Source organism: Peromyscus maniculatus, chromosome 5, assembly GCF_049852395.1.
Source record: "Peromyscus maniculatus bairdii isolate BWxNUB_F1_BW_parent chromosome 5, HU_Pman_BW_mat_3.1, whole genome shotgun sequence".
NCBI lineage: Eukaryota > Metazoa > Chordata > Mammalia > Rodentia > Cricetidae > Peromyscus > Peromyscus maniculatus.
The window spans coordinates 28,591,652-28,607,500 of record NC_134856.1 but is presented as its reverse complement, the minus strand read 5'-3'; the positions used below and the strand labels follow the sequence as shown (position 1 = coordinate 28,607,500).

At 41.6% G+C, this 15,849-nt stretch overlaps 1 protein-coding gene and 1 long non-coding RNA gene across 2 annotated transcripts in view; one reads left to right on the top strand and one right to left on the bottom strand.

The window, feature by feature from the left end:
• The window catches only part of LOC143273113 (uncharacterized), a 28,913-nt gene extending 14,408 nt beyond the window's left edge, over positions 1–14,505 (top strand). Inside the window, exon 5 of the long non-coding RNA XR_013051023.1 lies at positions 14,221–14,505. This is a non-coding gene — a long non-coding RNA (uncharacterized LOC143273113). The remainder of the gene's footprint in view (positions 1–14,220) is intronic.
• Positions 1–15,849, bottom strand: part of Ednra (endothelin receptor type A) — a 64,094-nt gene that overhangs the window by 18,537 nt on the left and 29,708 nt on the right. Inside the window, exon 3 of the mRNA XM_042277512.2 lies at positions 13,178–13,305. Coding sequence (XP_042133446.2) covers positions 13,178–13,305 — 128 coding nt within the window. The remainder of the gene's footprint in view (positions 1–13,177; positions 13,306–15,849) is intronic.

The window sequence follows — 15,849 nt, the reverse complement described above, 5'->3', positions numbered from 1 at the left end:
TCTGTATTTGTATCATTATATAAATTATCTTAAACAGGAATATAAAAATAGTTTACATTTGTATCAACATATAAGAATCCATAACAGTGCAAATTACAGTGCAAATTATCTAAGGCTGCTATTTTACTAAATTTGTTTACTAGTATATATAATAATCTACCATAATATCTTATACCTATCTCTGTGTGTGTGTGTGTGTGTGTGTGTGTGTGTGTGTGTGTATGTGTGTGTAAGGTATCTTTGGTTGTCATAATCTGCAAGCGTAGATCTAGTCACCATTGACTGATCTTTCCTCTTGAGACACCTCATCACTTGGCATCCCCACATTTACCTGATCATTCCTTATCTCTTTAGCTAGACCCAACACACCTTTAATCCCAGTGCTTAGGAGGCAAAGGCAGAGGCAGGAGGATTGCTGTGAGTCTGAGGTCAGCCTGGTATACAAATTAAGTTCCAAGACAGCTAGGGATACATAGAGAGACTTTGTCTCAAAAAACAAACAAACAAACAAACAAACAAACAAACAAACTGCCAAACAAAACAAAAAGTGCACAAAAGGGTGTTCTTTCCCCTTCTCACCCATATCATGCTGCCTACATTGTTTCAATAGATTCCTAATCAGTGTCTGTACCCACCTTGCCCTGCCACAGCCTTCCTTGGAGACAGCAATGGGAACAGACCTACTAAATAGATAGGGAATCCTCTGCTCCAGCCCTGCCATGACTGCCCTCCTTACAGGGACACCCACAAGGGGCCCTCACGTCTGCTTGCTCTCTTCCTTCAGGTCTTCACTCAGTTGTATCTTAAAAACATTTAAACAATTAAATTTAGGTTTCATTGTCCATCCAAGTTTGGCCTGGAACAAACTATGTAGCCACAGCTGGCCTTGGGTTTGTGGTTCCCTACATTACCCTCCCAGGTGCCAGGATTACAGATCTGTACCCTGAGCTCAGCTGTCTTTTTATAAAACTCCCACTTAAAATTTCAGAGTCCTCTTCCTGAATTATTCTGTTCCATTTACATTTTTCCCTCCATAGTACTTACCACCATGGGAACAACCAAAAGTTTTTTTTGTGTGTGTGTGTATTAGTTGATTGTCTGTGCCAACCCCTCCATTTAGAAAGTCATCATCATATAGTCAGGCACGTTGAGTGTTTCCAATAAACAGGATAACAGGTACCAGACTGCTGTAGGGTAATGCTTTTGTACACTGGTTTAATAAAACACTGATTGGTCAGTAGTCAGGCAGGAAGCATAGGCAGGGTGAACAGATGAGGAGAATGTTGGGAAGAGGAAAGGCAGAGTCAGGAATCGCCAGCCAGACACAGAGGAAACAAGATGACAAGGCAGAACTGAGAAAATGTACCAAGCCACTGGCTAAACATAGATAAGAATTATGGGTTAATTTAAGTGTAAGAGCTAGTCAGTAATAAGCCTGAGCTAATGGCTGAACAGTTATAAATAATATTAAGCCTTTGAGTGATTATTTTATAAATGGCTGCGGGTGTGTGGGGGACCATGCAGGACCCAAGAAATCTTCCAAACTATTGGTGGCACCCAATGTGAGGCATTGATTCACATAGTCCTAAGAAAACTTAAAGATTCTGAATGCACAGAAACAGAAGCCACACTGGGCTTTCTAGTCTCACAGTCTCATGCCAGCAGCAGCATAGACTCATCTCTCAACAGATGCCTGTGAGATGGAGCTGGCCACCAGCCACCATAAGCTAAGCAGCATGGTGGATTTCTGCCACAGTACATAGTGGTGTCTGCAAGCCACACAGTGTGCTGTGTGGCAGATTTAGCTTTTGCTAGTACAGACAAAAAAAAAAGTTTCTGTACTACATGCTGCTTCTTGGAGACATAGACACACTGCTTCCCGGAGTTGGCAAGTAGTCGTACCACAGCCACGCTGGGAAGCTGAGAAGGGTGGAGTCAGCAGCCAGGGCTGCAGCTTTTGTCCTGGCCAAGCAGTTTAGCAGTTTAAAATCTCTCCTGGTCAGAGAAGGATTATAGACTCACAATGAGACAGAATCAGATGGAATAAAACTCTAAACTGTTTACAGTGTGTGTAAAAATGTATGTAGGTTTGGAAGAGAGAGAAAAAGGAATATGTGCAGTTATACAAAGAAATAATTTTTAAAAAGTCTTTAAAGAGACAGTAAAAGTAATATAAAAGTTAAGCCATGTAAAGATGGAAATCACACAGAGTCTGGATTATACTGTCTTTGGGATTTTTAACTGCAGAAAGACATTTAATTGTAAAGTCTGATGAGTTAAACCAATATATATATTTTAAAGGTATCTTGACTTCAAAATGTGTCTAAGGATACATTGCTTTGAAAAAGAGGTTCTGCTTTTGTTTCCACAGAAGATGACAACCTATGGATTGCTTCCAAACTAATAAGGTTTGATCAACCAAGACCCACTGAAAGGTCTCTGATGACACTATGGCCTAGATGATCCATCATCCAAAATTAGCTTCAAGGCAACTGGCTCAGACAATGCAGCCTCACAGACTACTCTAGTCAGGACTTGATCATAATTCTTAATTTTCTCAGGATCCCCATAAGATTGCCAGTACCCCAACCAGCAGGAAATAGTATGAAAAACTATGCCCAAATTCCCAAAATATTGTTTATAAATGTTTATTTTTATTTAAAGGAGGTTCATTATAAATGCAATCTCTTTCTAAAAAAGAAAAGAAGACAGTATAGATATAGTTATAGTAGGATGAAAGGGTAGATTATTGAATCTACTTTTAAAGAGCAACAACTTGTTTGAAATGTTTTACATTGCTATGGATTTTAGTTTATCGATACAAATTTAAAGTTAATTTTGTTTACTATATATATTTCTGCTCTTGTTTAAGATATTATGTTTGTGCAGCTCATTTGAAATTATAATGTATAATTAAGAAATACAGATTAATAATTAGTCATCAAGGATAATCACACTTACAGTCATGTTAGTTAAGTTTTCTAGGTATACGCAGATATATTTCAATTAGGTAGGTAATCTTCAAACACTTCAAAGACCTACAGAATATGGCATTTAAAATATTTTAAAAAGTTAGTCTTTTTGGACAGTGAGACATTCTGCTCCTGGCAGAACTGATTTACTTCAAAAAAGATGATGGGCATTGAAGAAAATCCATATGGAGTTTGCTTTCTTTATGGCAAAAATTAACCATTTGGGCAAGAAACTTCTTGCCTGGATGCTTGACAAAATGTTGTATAAACTGGACATGCAGGACCCATAGGAAAATGACCACTAAATTTTGCCAAAACAAGACGAGATGGTCCTACAGGTTTCTGCTTCACAGAGGAGACTGACAGATATTCTACAGGAAAGAGGGAGAAGTGACTAAAAAGCTCTAGACCTATAGGCTGAAGATGGATGCCTCAACACTGCAGAGGAACTTTGGGTGACTGTCCAGGCAGGCAGCTGTCTCTGTCATTCTAGATTTTTGGAAGTTGCTTACAAAGCACTTCCTGTTTACTTGGGTAATATATCCTTCAGGGGTCTTAGATGTAGTTGAAGATTAAATAGTTATAATTATAATTTTCCTTGGTTATGATAAAAGATTAAGTAGATACAAAACCTTAGACTCACAAATATAGATAGAATATTTTAATTTTGCCAAATATAAATAGACTAGATATTGTAACTGTAATTCTTGCTTGATAACTGTTTACTATATGTAATTTTACTATGTTAAAGTTAAAATCTCCCTTTTTGATTAGACAGAAAAGGGGAAATGCTGTGGGATAATGTTCTTGTATACTGGTTTAATAAAATGCTGATTGGCCAGTAGCTAGGCAGGAAGTATAGGCGGGATGAACAGACAAGGAGAATGTTAGGAAGAGAAAGGGCAGAGTCAGGAGTTGCCAGCCAGACACAGAGGAAGCAAGATGACAAGGCAGAACTGAGAAAAGGTACCAAGCCACTGGCTAAACAGATTAAAATTATGGGTTAATTTAAGTGTAAGAGCTAGTCAGTATTAAGCCTGAGCTAATGGCTGAGCAGTTATAAATAATATTAAGCCTCTGAGTGATTATTTTATAAATGGCTGCGGGTGTGTGTGGGGCCACACAGGACCCGAGAACCCTTCCAAACTACACCAGACAGAGACCTGCTGATGACATGTCTCCTCCAGTCCTTGCTACGTCCTGTTTCCCTCACCACGCATTGTTTTACTTCACTGGACAAAGCACTGTATGTTATGAACATTTTCCTGCTTCTCAAGCTAGCCCTGGATTAGGTAACACACACAGAAGCTAATATTTTTTTTAAGCATGGAATCAAGTGATTTTAAAATAAGGAGGAACCTTGGGCTGTTTGCTTTTGCCCTCGTATTAGAGATAGGAATCCTAAGAACTAGAAAGGCAAGGGCTGGGTGTTGCCACATCCATGTCAGTCTCAGTGAATGGGGGTGGGGTGGGCCAGGAGATGGGTCTCCTGACTCACAGAGGGAGTATTTCATTATAGCACCCATGCCCTGATATGTGACATGTCAGAATAAAAGGATAGATCATCTTTTATGTATGTAAAGTTGTTTGTCGTAGTTAATGAATGCCTATAAGTGGATTTTAAAATGTTTTTTTATGGCCTGAGGCATTTCCTGCATGTGTGTGGAATCTTTATTATTATTATTTATTATTATCATTATCAATTTTTTCAAGACTGGGTCTTTCTATGTAGCCTTGGCTGTTCTGGGACTCTCTATGTAGACCAGGCTGGTCTCGAACTCACAGAGATCTACCTACCTCTGCTTCTTGATTAAAAGACTGCACCACTATGCCCAGCTTGTGTGATGACTTTTGATAGTAAGGCTGGAGACAGTGATTGTTAAGTATTAAACTTTTATCATTGAACAAACTTAAAAACATTATAAAATAAAAATTAAATTCAAAAGATGTCACTTCAAAAATCTCTTTTTATTTTTAAAATTCTTTGCCTATTACTATTATTATTGATTTAGTTTCAAGACAGTTTCTCTGTGTAGCCCTGGTTGTCCTAGAACTTACTCTGTAGACCAGGCTGGCCTTGAATTTGTAGATCTGCATGCTTCTGCCTTCTAAGTCCTGGGATTAAAGGTGTGCGACTCCACCAACTGGCCATTGCTATGATTATAAGCCTAGTTGGAATCGGTTATACTTGTATTTTTTGCTGTTTAGATGAAAAAAAAAATGCCCTTCCATAGGCCTGGCGTTTATCAATTGACCTGGCAACGTTGGTGTTGTTTCCACGTCCATCCGTCTTTATGTGTCACTTTCAGTGTCTCACAGGAGTGAAGAACATCTGTTCACAGATTATTTTCTCACTGTGAGCAGCCTTCCTGCATGAATTATTAGGAGTAGTGTTGCTCAATGAGGCCATGAGAAGTAGCCCAGACACACGTATTTTGGAGACAAAGTTTCCCTCTGCAGTGCAGTCTGGCCTGGAACTCAGCCCACTCCAGCTTGTGAGATCCTCCTGCCTCAGTCTCCGTGGTATGAAAAGCAGTGTCTGGTAAGCGCCTGTTGACAAATGCTTGCTCACACTGGAACATAGTGGGTTCTCTTCAGCTTTGCTGCTTCGGTAAGGTAAAGAAGCACATGTGCCTTTACCTCTGCCTGTCTAATTAAGAGCGAGCTGTCATTTGGGATGGTCAGTGCTGATTTACATCTTCACATGATGGACAAACTGCGGACCCCGGACAAGCTCAGCACCAGCTGCAGACCACCAATGACCCCAGCTGTGGTGACAAGAAGCAGAAGTGTCCAAATTCCTGCACAACATGGTAAGATCTGATAAAATGGCTGTTTTAAACGGCTGAGTTTGAGGGTAGCTGGTTATCAACGAGAAATGGGGTTAGCAAAACTAACCAGTTGCCTGATCTTGACAGTAGAGTAAGATAAAGCATGATGAAGTGCGGGCGCTGCAGGGAACAGACCCAAGATCAGATCCTGAGTTGCCCTCGCCAGCATGTGACTTTGTCCACATCCCATCTCTTTGGTTTAACCACTTCTGTGCCTTCACCCTCACCGTACAGCAGTAGGAAACCACAAACAGAACAAGAAACTAGACCCAAGTGTAAGGCATGCACTTTAGAAACCCCTTACGCTTGTGGAGTTAGCATCCCTCTGTGAGACTATGAGGGAGGGCACTGAGCAACAGCCTGCAGAGCGGGCATCACTGAGCAACGACCCACAGAGCGGGCATCACTGGGCAACGACCACAGAGTGGGCATCACTGAGCCCACAGAGCGGGCATCACTGAGCAACAGCCCACAGAGCGGGCATCACTGAGCAACAGCCCACAGAGCGGGCATCACTGAGCAATGACCCGCAGAGCGGGCATCACTGAGCAATGACCTGCAGAGTGGGCATCACTGAGCAACAGCCTGCAGAGCGGGCATCACTGAGCAATGACCCGCAGAGCGGGCATCACTGAGCAACGACCCACAGAGTGGCATCGCGTCTGAAGTAAAAGGCATACAAAGAAGAGCTCCCTTCCTAATGGGCCTTTGCAGCTTTTCCAGAAACCTAATTATACATTGCTCTGGAAGAGTCGTTAAAGGAGTTTTATCTTTTTATAGGCTCCTTCTCCAGACATCTTCTAACTACAAGTTGGATCCGTACCCAGGCCTGTTTATAGCTTGACCCTGTCATCATCTTCTACTTTAAACAAGGCCATTAACTTCACAAAGAGCAGCATCAAATTGCCCTTCTTCTCCTGTTCTTCCCCAAATAAAGTAAAAGTAACATTTGAAGCTCATCACGGCTGCAAGAAAAAACATTTTATCGTTGGTAACAGTTGATTTTTCATAGTTTTTCTGGGAAAAGTTCCTTCCTTGTAAAAGTATACTTAATGTCTGCATTGAAGTTTGCTGATAAAGCTGAACAGAGCTCAAAATGTGTTCTTAAATTTCTTTCCCTATTTCTGAAAAATGTCTCTTATCTTTTTCATACAAGAATGAGAACATAAATTTAAGGAAAGTAAACAATAGTTAAATTTGAGAAGGATTAGTGAAAAGGATAAGTCCATAGATGAACAGCAAAAGCTCATCATCCAGGCGCAAGCGAGGACTCTTGGACTGTCTTGTTTATCTGACTCAGCTCCATGGAGGAAGCTGGGACATTTCTTTGGTTTTATTGCATTCCGTATTTGCGTAAGTAATTAGGGAGGGAATTCGAAAGTACTCAGGTATATGCTTTCTCTCCAAAATGAAAGATGGGTATCATTAAATATCATCAAAATACCATGGCAACTCTGCCTGTGTGGTAATTCGGTTGAGACAAAAAAAATATGGTTTTAAAAACTGAAAATTGTTTTTAAAGGACTCCAGACTCCCCCTTTCTTACTGCCTGTCTCATTAAAAAAAAGTGATTCCTCCCTCCTGTAGACTACAGTGCAATCACGCGAGGGCCGGAGGCAATGATGCTCTATCCACAGCAAGTCAGTGCACAGATCAGAGCTCTTGGTCAGCAGTTAAGAGGACACAAGTTCAGTTCCCAGCACCTATCTCAGTAACTCCAGTTCCAGGGGATGCAATGCTGCTGGCCTCCTTGAGCACCGGCACTGACATGTACAGCACACACACACACACACACACACACACACACACACACACACACACACACACACAAATAAAACGATCTTTAAAACACAGAGGCATTATGAATGTGTTTCATTCTCCAGTATAAAAGCTTTTGAAATATGAATGTCAACTCCATCCCCCTGAAGTGGGTCCTCAAAGTCAACATCAAATGAACACAAGGATAAAGGCCACAAACAAAGGATGATTAGTTTGTTTCCAAGGAGAGTCTCTGGGATGAAGGCCATGTCAGCAGAATGGCATTTTAAAATGGCTCATCTCCTTGATCTAAAAGTCAGACCACATCTGAATGAAATAATCTTGGCATTGTTATTATTTTCCTCTTTTCTAAATGAAGAACTGCATTTTATTTGGGACTTTACTTGAGGCTGACATGAAACATGTAGTTCATGAATGAGATGAGGAGACGAGGTGCTGTGGGGAGGGTACCCCACAGCGGAGAGATTTGTGATGCCAGTGAATGTCTTAGGGTGTCTATTGCTGTGAAGAGACACCATGACCCACAGCAACTCCTACAAAGGAAACATTTGTGTCTAGCTTACAGTTTCAGAGGTTTAGTCCATTATTTTCACATTGCAACATGGTGGCCTGCAGGCAGACATGGTGCTGGAGAAGGAGCTGAGAGTTCTACATCTTCATCCTCAGGCAATAGGAAGCAGCTGCATCCCATACTGAGTGTAGCTTGATTATAGGAGACCTCAAAGCCTGCCCCCACAGTGATACACTTCCTCTAACAAGACCACACCCACTCTGACAAAGCCACACCTCCTAATAGTGCCACTCCCTACGGGGGCCATTTTCTTTCAAACCACCATAGGGACCTAAGCCACCCCTTCCCATGCTGGGCTGACTGGTTTGGTGAGAAGACCTCTGAGATTAGAAAACAAAAAACAATGAGGAGGACATTGCTGTGTTCACTTAAAAAATGTTATAAATGTTCAGTGTGAATTTTAAAAATGTACCTCTTAAAATATATTTGTGATTACATTCTGAATTCTTATTTCTTTCTAAGTTCAGAGGCTTTCCATTTTAATGGTTTACTTACTTATTTTTACACATATGTGTATGTCTTGTGAGTTTATATGCACCACATGCATGCAGTTGCCAGAAGAGGATGTCAGATCTGCAACTGGAGTTACAGATGGCTGTGAGCCACCACGTGGGTTCTGGGAACTGAACCCAGGTCCTCTGCAAGAGCAGTCAGTGCTCTTAACCTCGAAGCCATCTCTCAAGCCCCTGGTAAGGTTCAAAATGTATTGTTTTCTCCTACAACTTCAAGGTTTGAGATTTCACATGCTTGTGTATAGTGGTTAATAACGAGGACAGCCCATCTGAGTACTGATTCTCAGGTTTCATAGTTCTGTGGACTTGATTAAACCTTTCCACCCCTGCTCTCCTATTTGTAAAATGTGGGTAATTATGGCAATATCCAGATAGAGAAAAATTACTTCTATAGTGTCTGGTTCTTATACATATTCAATCAATGGTAATTGTATATTTTACTGTTGATATATAGGACAAATAAGACTTCAACTTTTCCCTCTCAGGTGGCCAAATAGCACTACTAATAAAGACAGCACTACTAATAAAGGAGTCATTCCTTCCGCATTTATTCAGCGACATGAGCACCTATTACGTGTCTGTGTACTCTGACACCGTCTGGTTTTCCCACTGATTTGTCAGAATTTTCCCACTGTGTCCTATTGGTCAAACACTAAGCTTCCAAATCTGACCGAGCTGCAGGCAACCTGCTGCTCCCGTCAGCCGTCACAGTCATGTTCTTGTTTCTTTTCCCCACATGGCTTTTAGACTTGCTTGAAACATTTTAATCAGATAATGTAATGAGAATGCATCTCTGGTCCTACCCACCGATAAAGGCAGGAAGCCTTTCCTTCCATCAGTGACCTCACACGCACTGTCTAAAGCCTCTCCTTTTCAGATCGCACAACAGATCAGGAGGCAGCCATGACTACCACAGTCCCAGCAGTGCTAGGTAACACGGCACTAAGATGAAGGAAGAAATGATACCAGCATGCTTATGGAGGGAACAACAGTGAGAATCTACTGATGACTTAAGTCAGGATGTTGGCGCTTGTGTAGCTTCCGAGGGAAGTGGCCAGCACACCACAATCTGCTGTTTAGTCGGTGGGAACTGTTCGTGGTCTCCTATGTTGCTTTTCATTTCTTCGACTGCTGAGAATTAAACCTAGGGCTTTGCATGTGCCTGGTAGGTGCCCACCACTGAGCCACATCTCCCATGACCGAAGGCGGCAGCCCTTAGCATCTGACACAGGGCAAGAGCAGCTCGAGAAGAACTTGCCTCTCAGTTGATTGCTGCAGATTCTAATCACTAGTGAATTTTTTTCTGGTCTTTGCATTTAATCACAGAAACAGGGACGTTTTTACCACACACCACTGTATTTTAAACTACTGACGGAATTATTTTTCTGTGTTTTAGCTTTAGCAAATAAATTTACTTTGAATAACAGTACAAAACATTTTATTTATTTTATGTTTCAGTTATCAGGGCTATGACTCTATAATTTATAACTACTAATGTGTTTTGATGTCTTAATAATAATTTTATTTGAAAATTATAAATAACAACTGAGTATTCATAAGCATTTAGCTGTTCTTTGTGAGAGTAAGCTTCTCTCGGTGCTAATGGCAGTGATTATTAGTGGTATGACTTAAAAACAAGGGAAGCTTTCCTCAGTTGTACATAAGTCAAAGGAAGCACATTGTACCCACCACACAGCACTGTGTTAAATGCGCAGGAGTGCCACAGAATGTGCTGTAGTGTTCCGACTTTGATTCTTGAGTAGCGTTGCCGCTGTGGATATTAGATGTTGACGGTAACATCATCTAGAAGTACACGAGAACCAGGTCTTCTTCTCCTCCTCCTCCTCCTCATCTCCTCCTCTTCTTCTTTAGAGACAGGGATTGTGTGTGTGTGTGTGTGTGTGTGTGTGTGTGTGTGTGTGTGTGTGTGTGTATCCCTGGCTGTCCTGGAACTTGCTCTGTAGACCAGGCTGGCCTTGAACTCAGAGATCTGCCTGCCTCTGTCTTTAGTGTGCTGGGATTAAAGGGGTGCAACACCATGCCTGGATTAAATCAGGTCCTTTTTTTTCCAAAGTCATTAAAAATGTTTTCTATTAGTGATGCTTTTTGCTTGAGAATTTTTCTAGTTTATTTATATTTTACATGTATTGGTTTTTTGCCTGCATATATGTACGTGATGTGCATGCAGTGCCCCCAGAGGCCAGAAGAGGATGTTGCACCCTAGGAACTGGAGTTACAGGTGGCTGTGAGCCACCATGGGTGCTGGGAGTCAAACCCAGGTCCTCTGGAAGAGCAGCAGTGCTCCTAACCACTGAACCATTTCTCCAGCCTGCCTGGGAATGTTTAAAGCTACATTTTATTTATTTTATTTAATGTGTATGGGCATTTTGCCTGCATGCATGTCTGTGCACCTATACATTCCTGGATACATACCAGGGGTTGGAGTTACAGACTGTTTTGAGCTGCCACATAGATTTTGGGAACTGAACCCAGGTCCTATGCAAGAGCAGCCAGTGCTCTAACTCTGGAGCCATCACTCTACCTCTAAGTTTTCTTAAAATGTTATTATTTTTAATTATGTGTGTCTGCTGTGGGTTATGTGCAGGTGTCCATGGAACCAGAGGAGCTGGAATGACAGATGGTTGAAATCCACCCAATCTGGGTACCAGGCACCAAACTCCGGTCCTCCGGAAGAGCATGCATGGTCTTACACGGACGCGTCTCTCTAGCCCCTTGCCTGAGAAAACGTTCTGGATATACTATGTATATAGGCACATAATAGAGACACACAGATGAAACATTTACTGATAATGTACCATGAGTAAATAACCCGATTGTTTAATGTACATATAACTTTATTTACTTATTATTGTGTGTGTGAATAATAAGTGTGTGGCATGTCACAGGGCATTTGTAGCGACCAGAAGACAAGTGTGTGGAGTCAATTCTTCCCTTTTCATCTGTTCTGAACATTGAACTTATGTTGGGGCTTGCGTGGCTAATGATTTTACCAATGTGTCATCTCACTGGCCCAATTTTATCATTTATTAAAAATGAATGCAATAGTATATGCTAATGGCATGGGAGTTCCTGTTTATTTTTATATAAAGAACACTACTTTGGGAAGCTGGAGATGGTTTAGTGGATAAGAGTGTTTGCTGCTCTTGAGGAAGACCCAGATTCAGTTCTCAGCACCCATGTTGGCTCACAACCTGTTAACTCCAGCTTTAAGGGATCGGATGCCCTCTTCTAGCTCTGTGGGCACCTGCACACACATATGTAAAATAAAATAATTTTTAAAAAAATTATACCTTTGCTGACTATTTGATACTGTACCATGTGGACCATCTTCAATGTTTTTCAGAACTGACAGATTTTTTGATTTTATAGTTGTCAATGCTGAGAATATCTCTTTTTACAATACACAGTACAAAATGGCAAAAGTATGTTTGGAGCCGTTTCAGAAATTGTTGGAAAGTTCGTTCTAATCCCAATTCATTTACTGATATTTTAAAATGAAACTCAAGTCAATGACTCTAACAACAGTTCTTAAAACCAAACACTCTAACACAAGCCAAAGCAAAGACATGCGCATGCTGAGCAACGACGGCGGGAAATATTCAAGTCTTTGTTTTCTGTAATTAAACCATTATGTTTAATATGTACAACAAACACTGCAATCCATAACAGACAATAGTCTTGGATCTGGGCCAAGGTGTTTCAGGCAGTGTGCACTGGCCCTGTGTGTGTGAGGACGCACACACTGAAAAGTCGTGCTGTGGGTTCCGAACCAAGGCTGCCGCCCAGCCACTTTGTACAACGTGGGCAAACAGAACAGAGACACCTTGGGTTCACTACACATTTGATTTTCAATTAATTTTTGATCATCGAATGTTTAGAAACTTTTATTATTCCTTTTTTTGTTGTTGTTGCGACTTTGGGTCTATAACCATCAGTTTAGGAAGCTCTTCCTTGGTTTCATTTGTGAGGATTAAGGAATCCTCACAGAACTGGATCGAGGTATCCTTTTGTTGCCCTCTCTTGAAAAATATGAAACACTTTAGGCATTCAAAAAAGTATGGTGAAAAACATAACAACTTTTTACAGTCATTTCTTGGCTCAAGCATTTGAAATATAACTCAACAGTATTCTCCATTTCATATTAATAACAGTGTATTACCAGTCTAAAATACAGGGTTTGCATATTTTCAGGTCTCTTGTTTTTAGCAAGTTTATTCCATCAATATATTAATTTTTATTTTATTTTCATTGTCTTAAGGAAGTCAATTGTGTATCATTGGCAAAATGTGCTAGGTACAGATTGTGGGAGTCTGAGATGGATACTAATTAGCAAATGTGGGAAGCAGCTCTAAACACTGGGGACAAGACTGTTAATGTCTTAACTCACTTGACCTTGGTTAACACTTGCCTCTGGTACCAACTCACCCACTCCTTTTCTGAGAACAGTGATTTTCTAGACCCACTAAGAGCAAAAGGAAAGAGGCACGTTACCTGTCGACACTGAGAGCGCAGAGATTCAAGACGGTGATGCCCACGGAGGATTTCTGTAAAAAGGGGAACAGCTTGCAGAGAAACACTCCAAAATCGTTGTGGTCAAAAGGCCAGCGCCCCGCCAACAGCTGCAAAGATGAGATGGGAATAAGACATGGGGCTGGCCCAGCGTGCACCCCCCCTTGTATCCCCAGTTGCACTTTTATTAGTGTGTGTGAACACGTGACCAGATATTGAAGGTTTTCTCCTTTCAAAAGGGCTTTCAAACCCCTCCCGCTTTCTGAAGAGCTTTTGAAAGAGTCTTTCCTTCGATCCAACCTGACCCCGCCTCTTCCTCATGGCACTATAACTGTCTCAACCGGCTCATCAAATTTTCACGTAAACTTTGTCCCAGGACATCCACAGGCTCTCCACTAAAATGCTGCTCTGAACTCTGACGTTATTGTGAACTCCATGAATAATTACATGACTGTGACTGCCTAGTGACTGGTGCAGGTAAAGGCACAAGACACGATTTCCGGGCTGCATCATCTTAGAAAGACAAGGATCGTGGTTTTAACGCCAACTTGCCACAAACTAGAATCAGCTGGAAGATTGGGAGATCTTTCCACTCGCTCTGTCTTAGCAGTAAGACCGGAGCAAAACGAGAGGGCGTCATAAAGGCAACAGCACAGTGCACAGCTTCCTAATTTTTCTATTACATTTATTTATTTATTTACTTACTTATTTATTTGTGTGTGTGTGTGTGTGTGTGTGTGTGTGTGTGTGTGTGTGTGTGTGTGTATGTATGTATGTGTTACAGCAAGTGTGGAGATCAGAATTGGTTCTCTGCTTCCACCATGTGACCCCAGGGAATAACTCAGGTTACCCAGTTTATGGCAAATGCTATCAAGGCCCCAAACTTCCCACCCAGAGGCAACCCTTGCTGATAGCTCTGTGTTTTCTTACTGAAAACTTGCAAATGTACATACAAACTTTGTCTTTTTTTTTAAACAAGGCAAAAGTACTTTAAAAAGTTTATTGATAGTGTTTTCTTTTTCTAGGGTAATTGAATAGGAAGCACTATTACCTAGGCCGAAGGTCTCGGGGCTGAAAAATGCTTTAATGACACAGTTTAAGCCAGGACCACACTTGGTTAGCAGCGGTTTAGTACGGTATCTTGACCACAGAAAAACAACTGCTGATTTCTTTAGTGTCAGCAAGCGAGGATCAAGTCCACGGCAGAAACAACAAACAAGTTGTTGAGTCAAGCTGGTTCACAGGGTCATTTTGGAGCATGGGGCGTCATAGCTTATTTTTATTGCCATAAAAAGGCCTGTGTTATGAAATTTCCATGTTTGTGTCTCTTTGAGAGCACCATGTGGTACCTAGAGAGAGTCAGTACTGAATGTATCAGTGGCACCTACTCACTCCTGAACCAGTCAGTGACTCTAACTCGTGAATTCAGGATCATGTTTTCATGTTCTGAAATAACAGTGTGCAGGCTTGGAGAGCATAATTACTCGGTGATTTAATTTCTATTTCCAAGGTATCAGTGCTCCAAAGTAGCATTTCCATTATTTTGTTAAGTGAAATGATACCTAGGCTGAGAGGGGAAGTGGCAGCCTAGGTTACAGGGTGGTTGTTTGCCGTAAACCCTCCTTTGGGTGGTGGGTACATCGCTTCCTAGGAGGTCCACGCAAGGCCAGAGATGATGCACGTCCTGTGGGATCCTTATCTTTCTGCAGAGTTCAGAGGAGCACTGCACACTCCAGAGGACAGTCCTCTCAGCAGGAGGCACTGGCCTTGCTGTAACCAGCTGAAGCATATGCACATTCTAAGATGGCAAATTGTGTGGTTGATTTGGATTGTGTCAAGTGAACATCATAAAATCGACAGGGTGTCTTTTTCTTAAACCTGCCAGACACAGGTTATAAATGCGTATAATTTGATGCACGCATGAGGGCCTGTTTTCAGAAGGGCTCTGTTCCCCAGGCACCTTTTATGTCCACTTCTGTATGTTGTATTTTTCTGCAAAGCAGTATCTTATTTGGTATGCACAATGTCAATTTGTGCTGCTTTTCCGGAACATGCCTGACAACCAGAAATAAGGGCAAAGTCTGGCACAGGATAGACGACATGAGATCACACCCTAGTGATCCCTGCTTACTGCGTAGGTAAAGGAAGCCCCCATCATAGGTAGGCTTACTGTTACTTCATATCCAATGCTACAAGCTTAGGTTTTCTTCTTTAGTTTATTGCAGATTCACCAGCAGAAACACCTCTGAGCAGTAGTTCTCAATATTGGTTTGTATAAAGATTAAGGGAGCTAGTGAAAAAAAATCCCAGCACTTGGGGCACTACCCAGACCTGTGCTGATCTTCCAGGGGGAATGTTGTATCTCTCGGGGATATGTGACAATATCAGAATCTTCTGGGTATTAAAGACTAGGAGAGATGTTCCTGACATCTGGGAGGTAGATGCTGAGGATGTTGCTAATATCTTGCAAGGCACAGAGCAGTATCTCTTCCAAATAACCACCCAATGCAGGAGGTTAATGCTGCTGAGGTTGAAGCATACCATCCCAGGAACTACTCCAGAATCTTTGGAGGGGGACAGAAGGAAAGGGAAGATGTGTGGGCAGCTAGGCTGGCTGCTTTGGGGGAACTGAACAGCACAGAGGTACCGGGAGG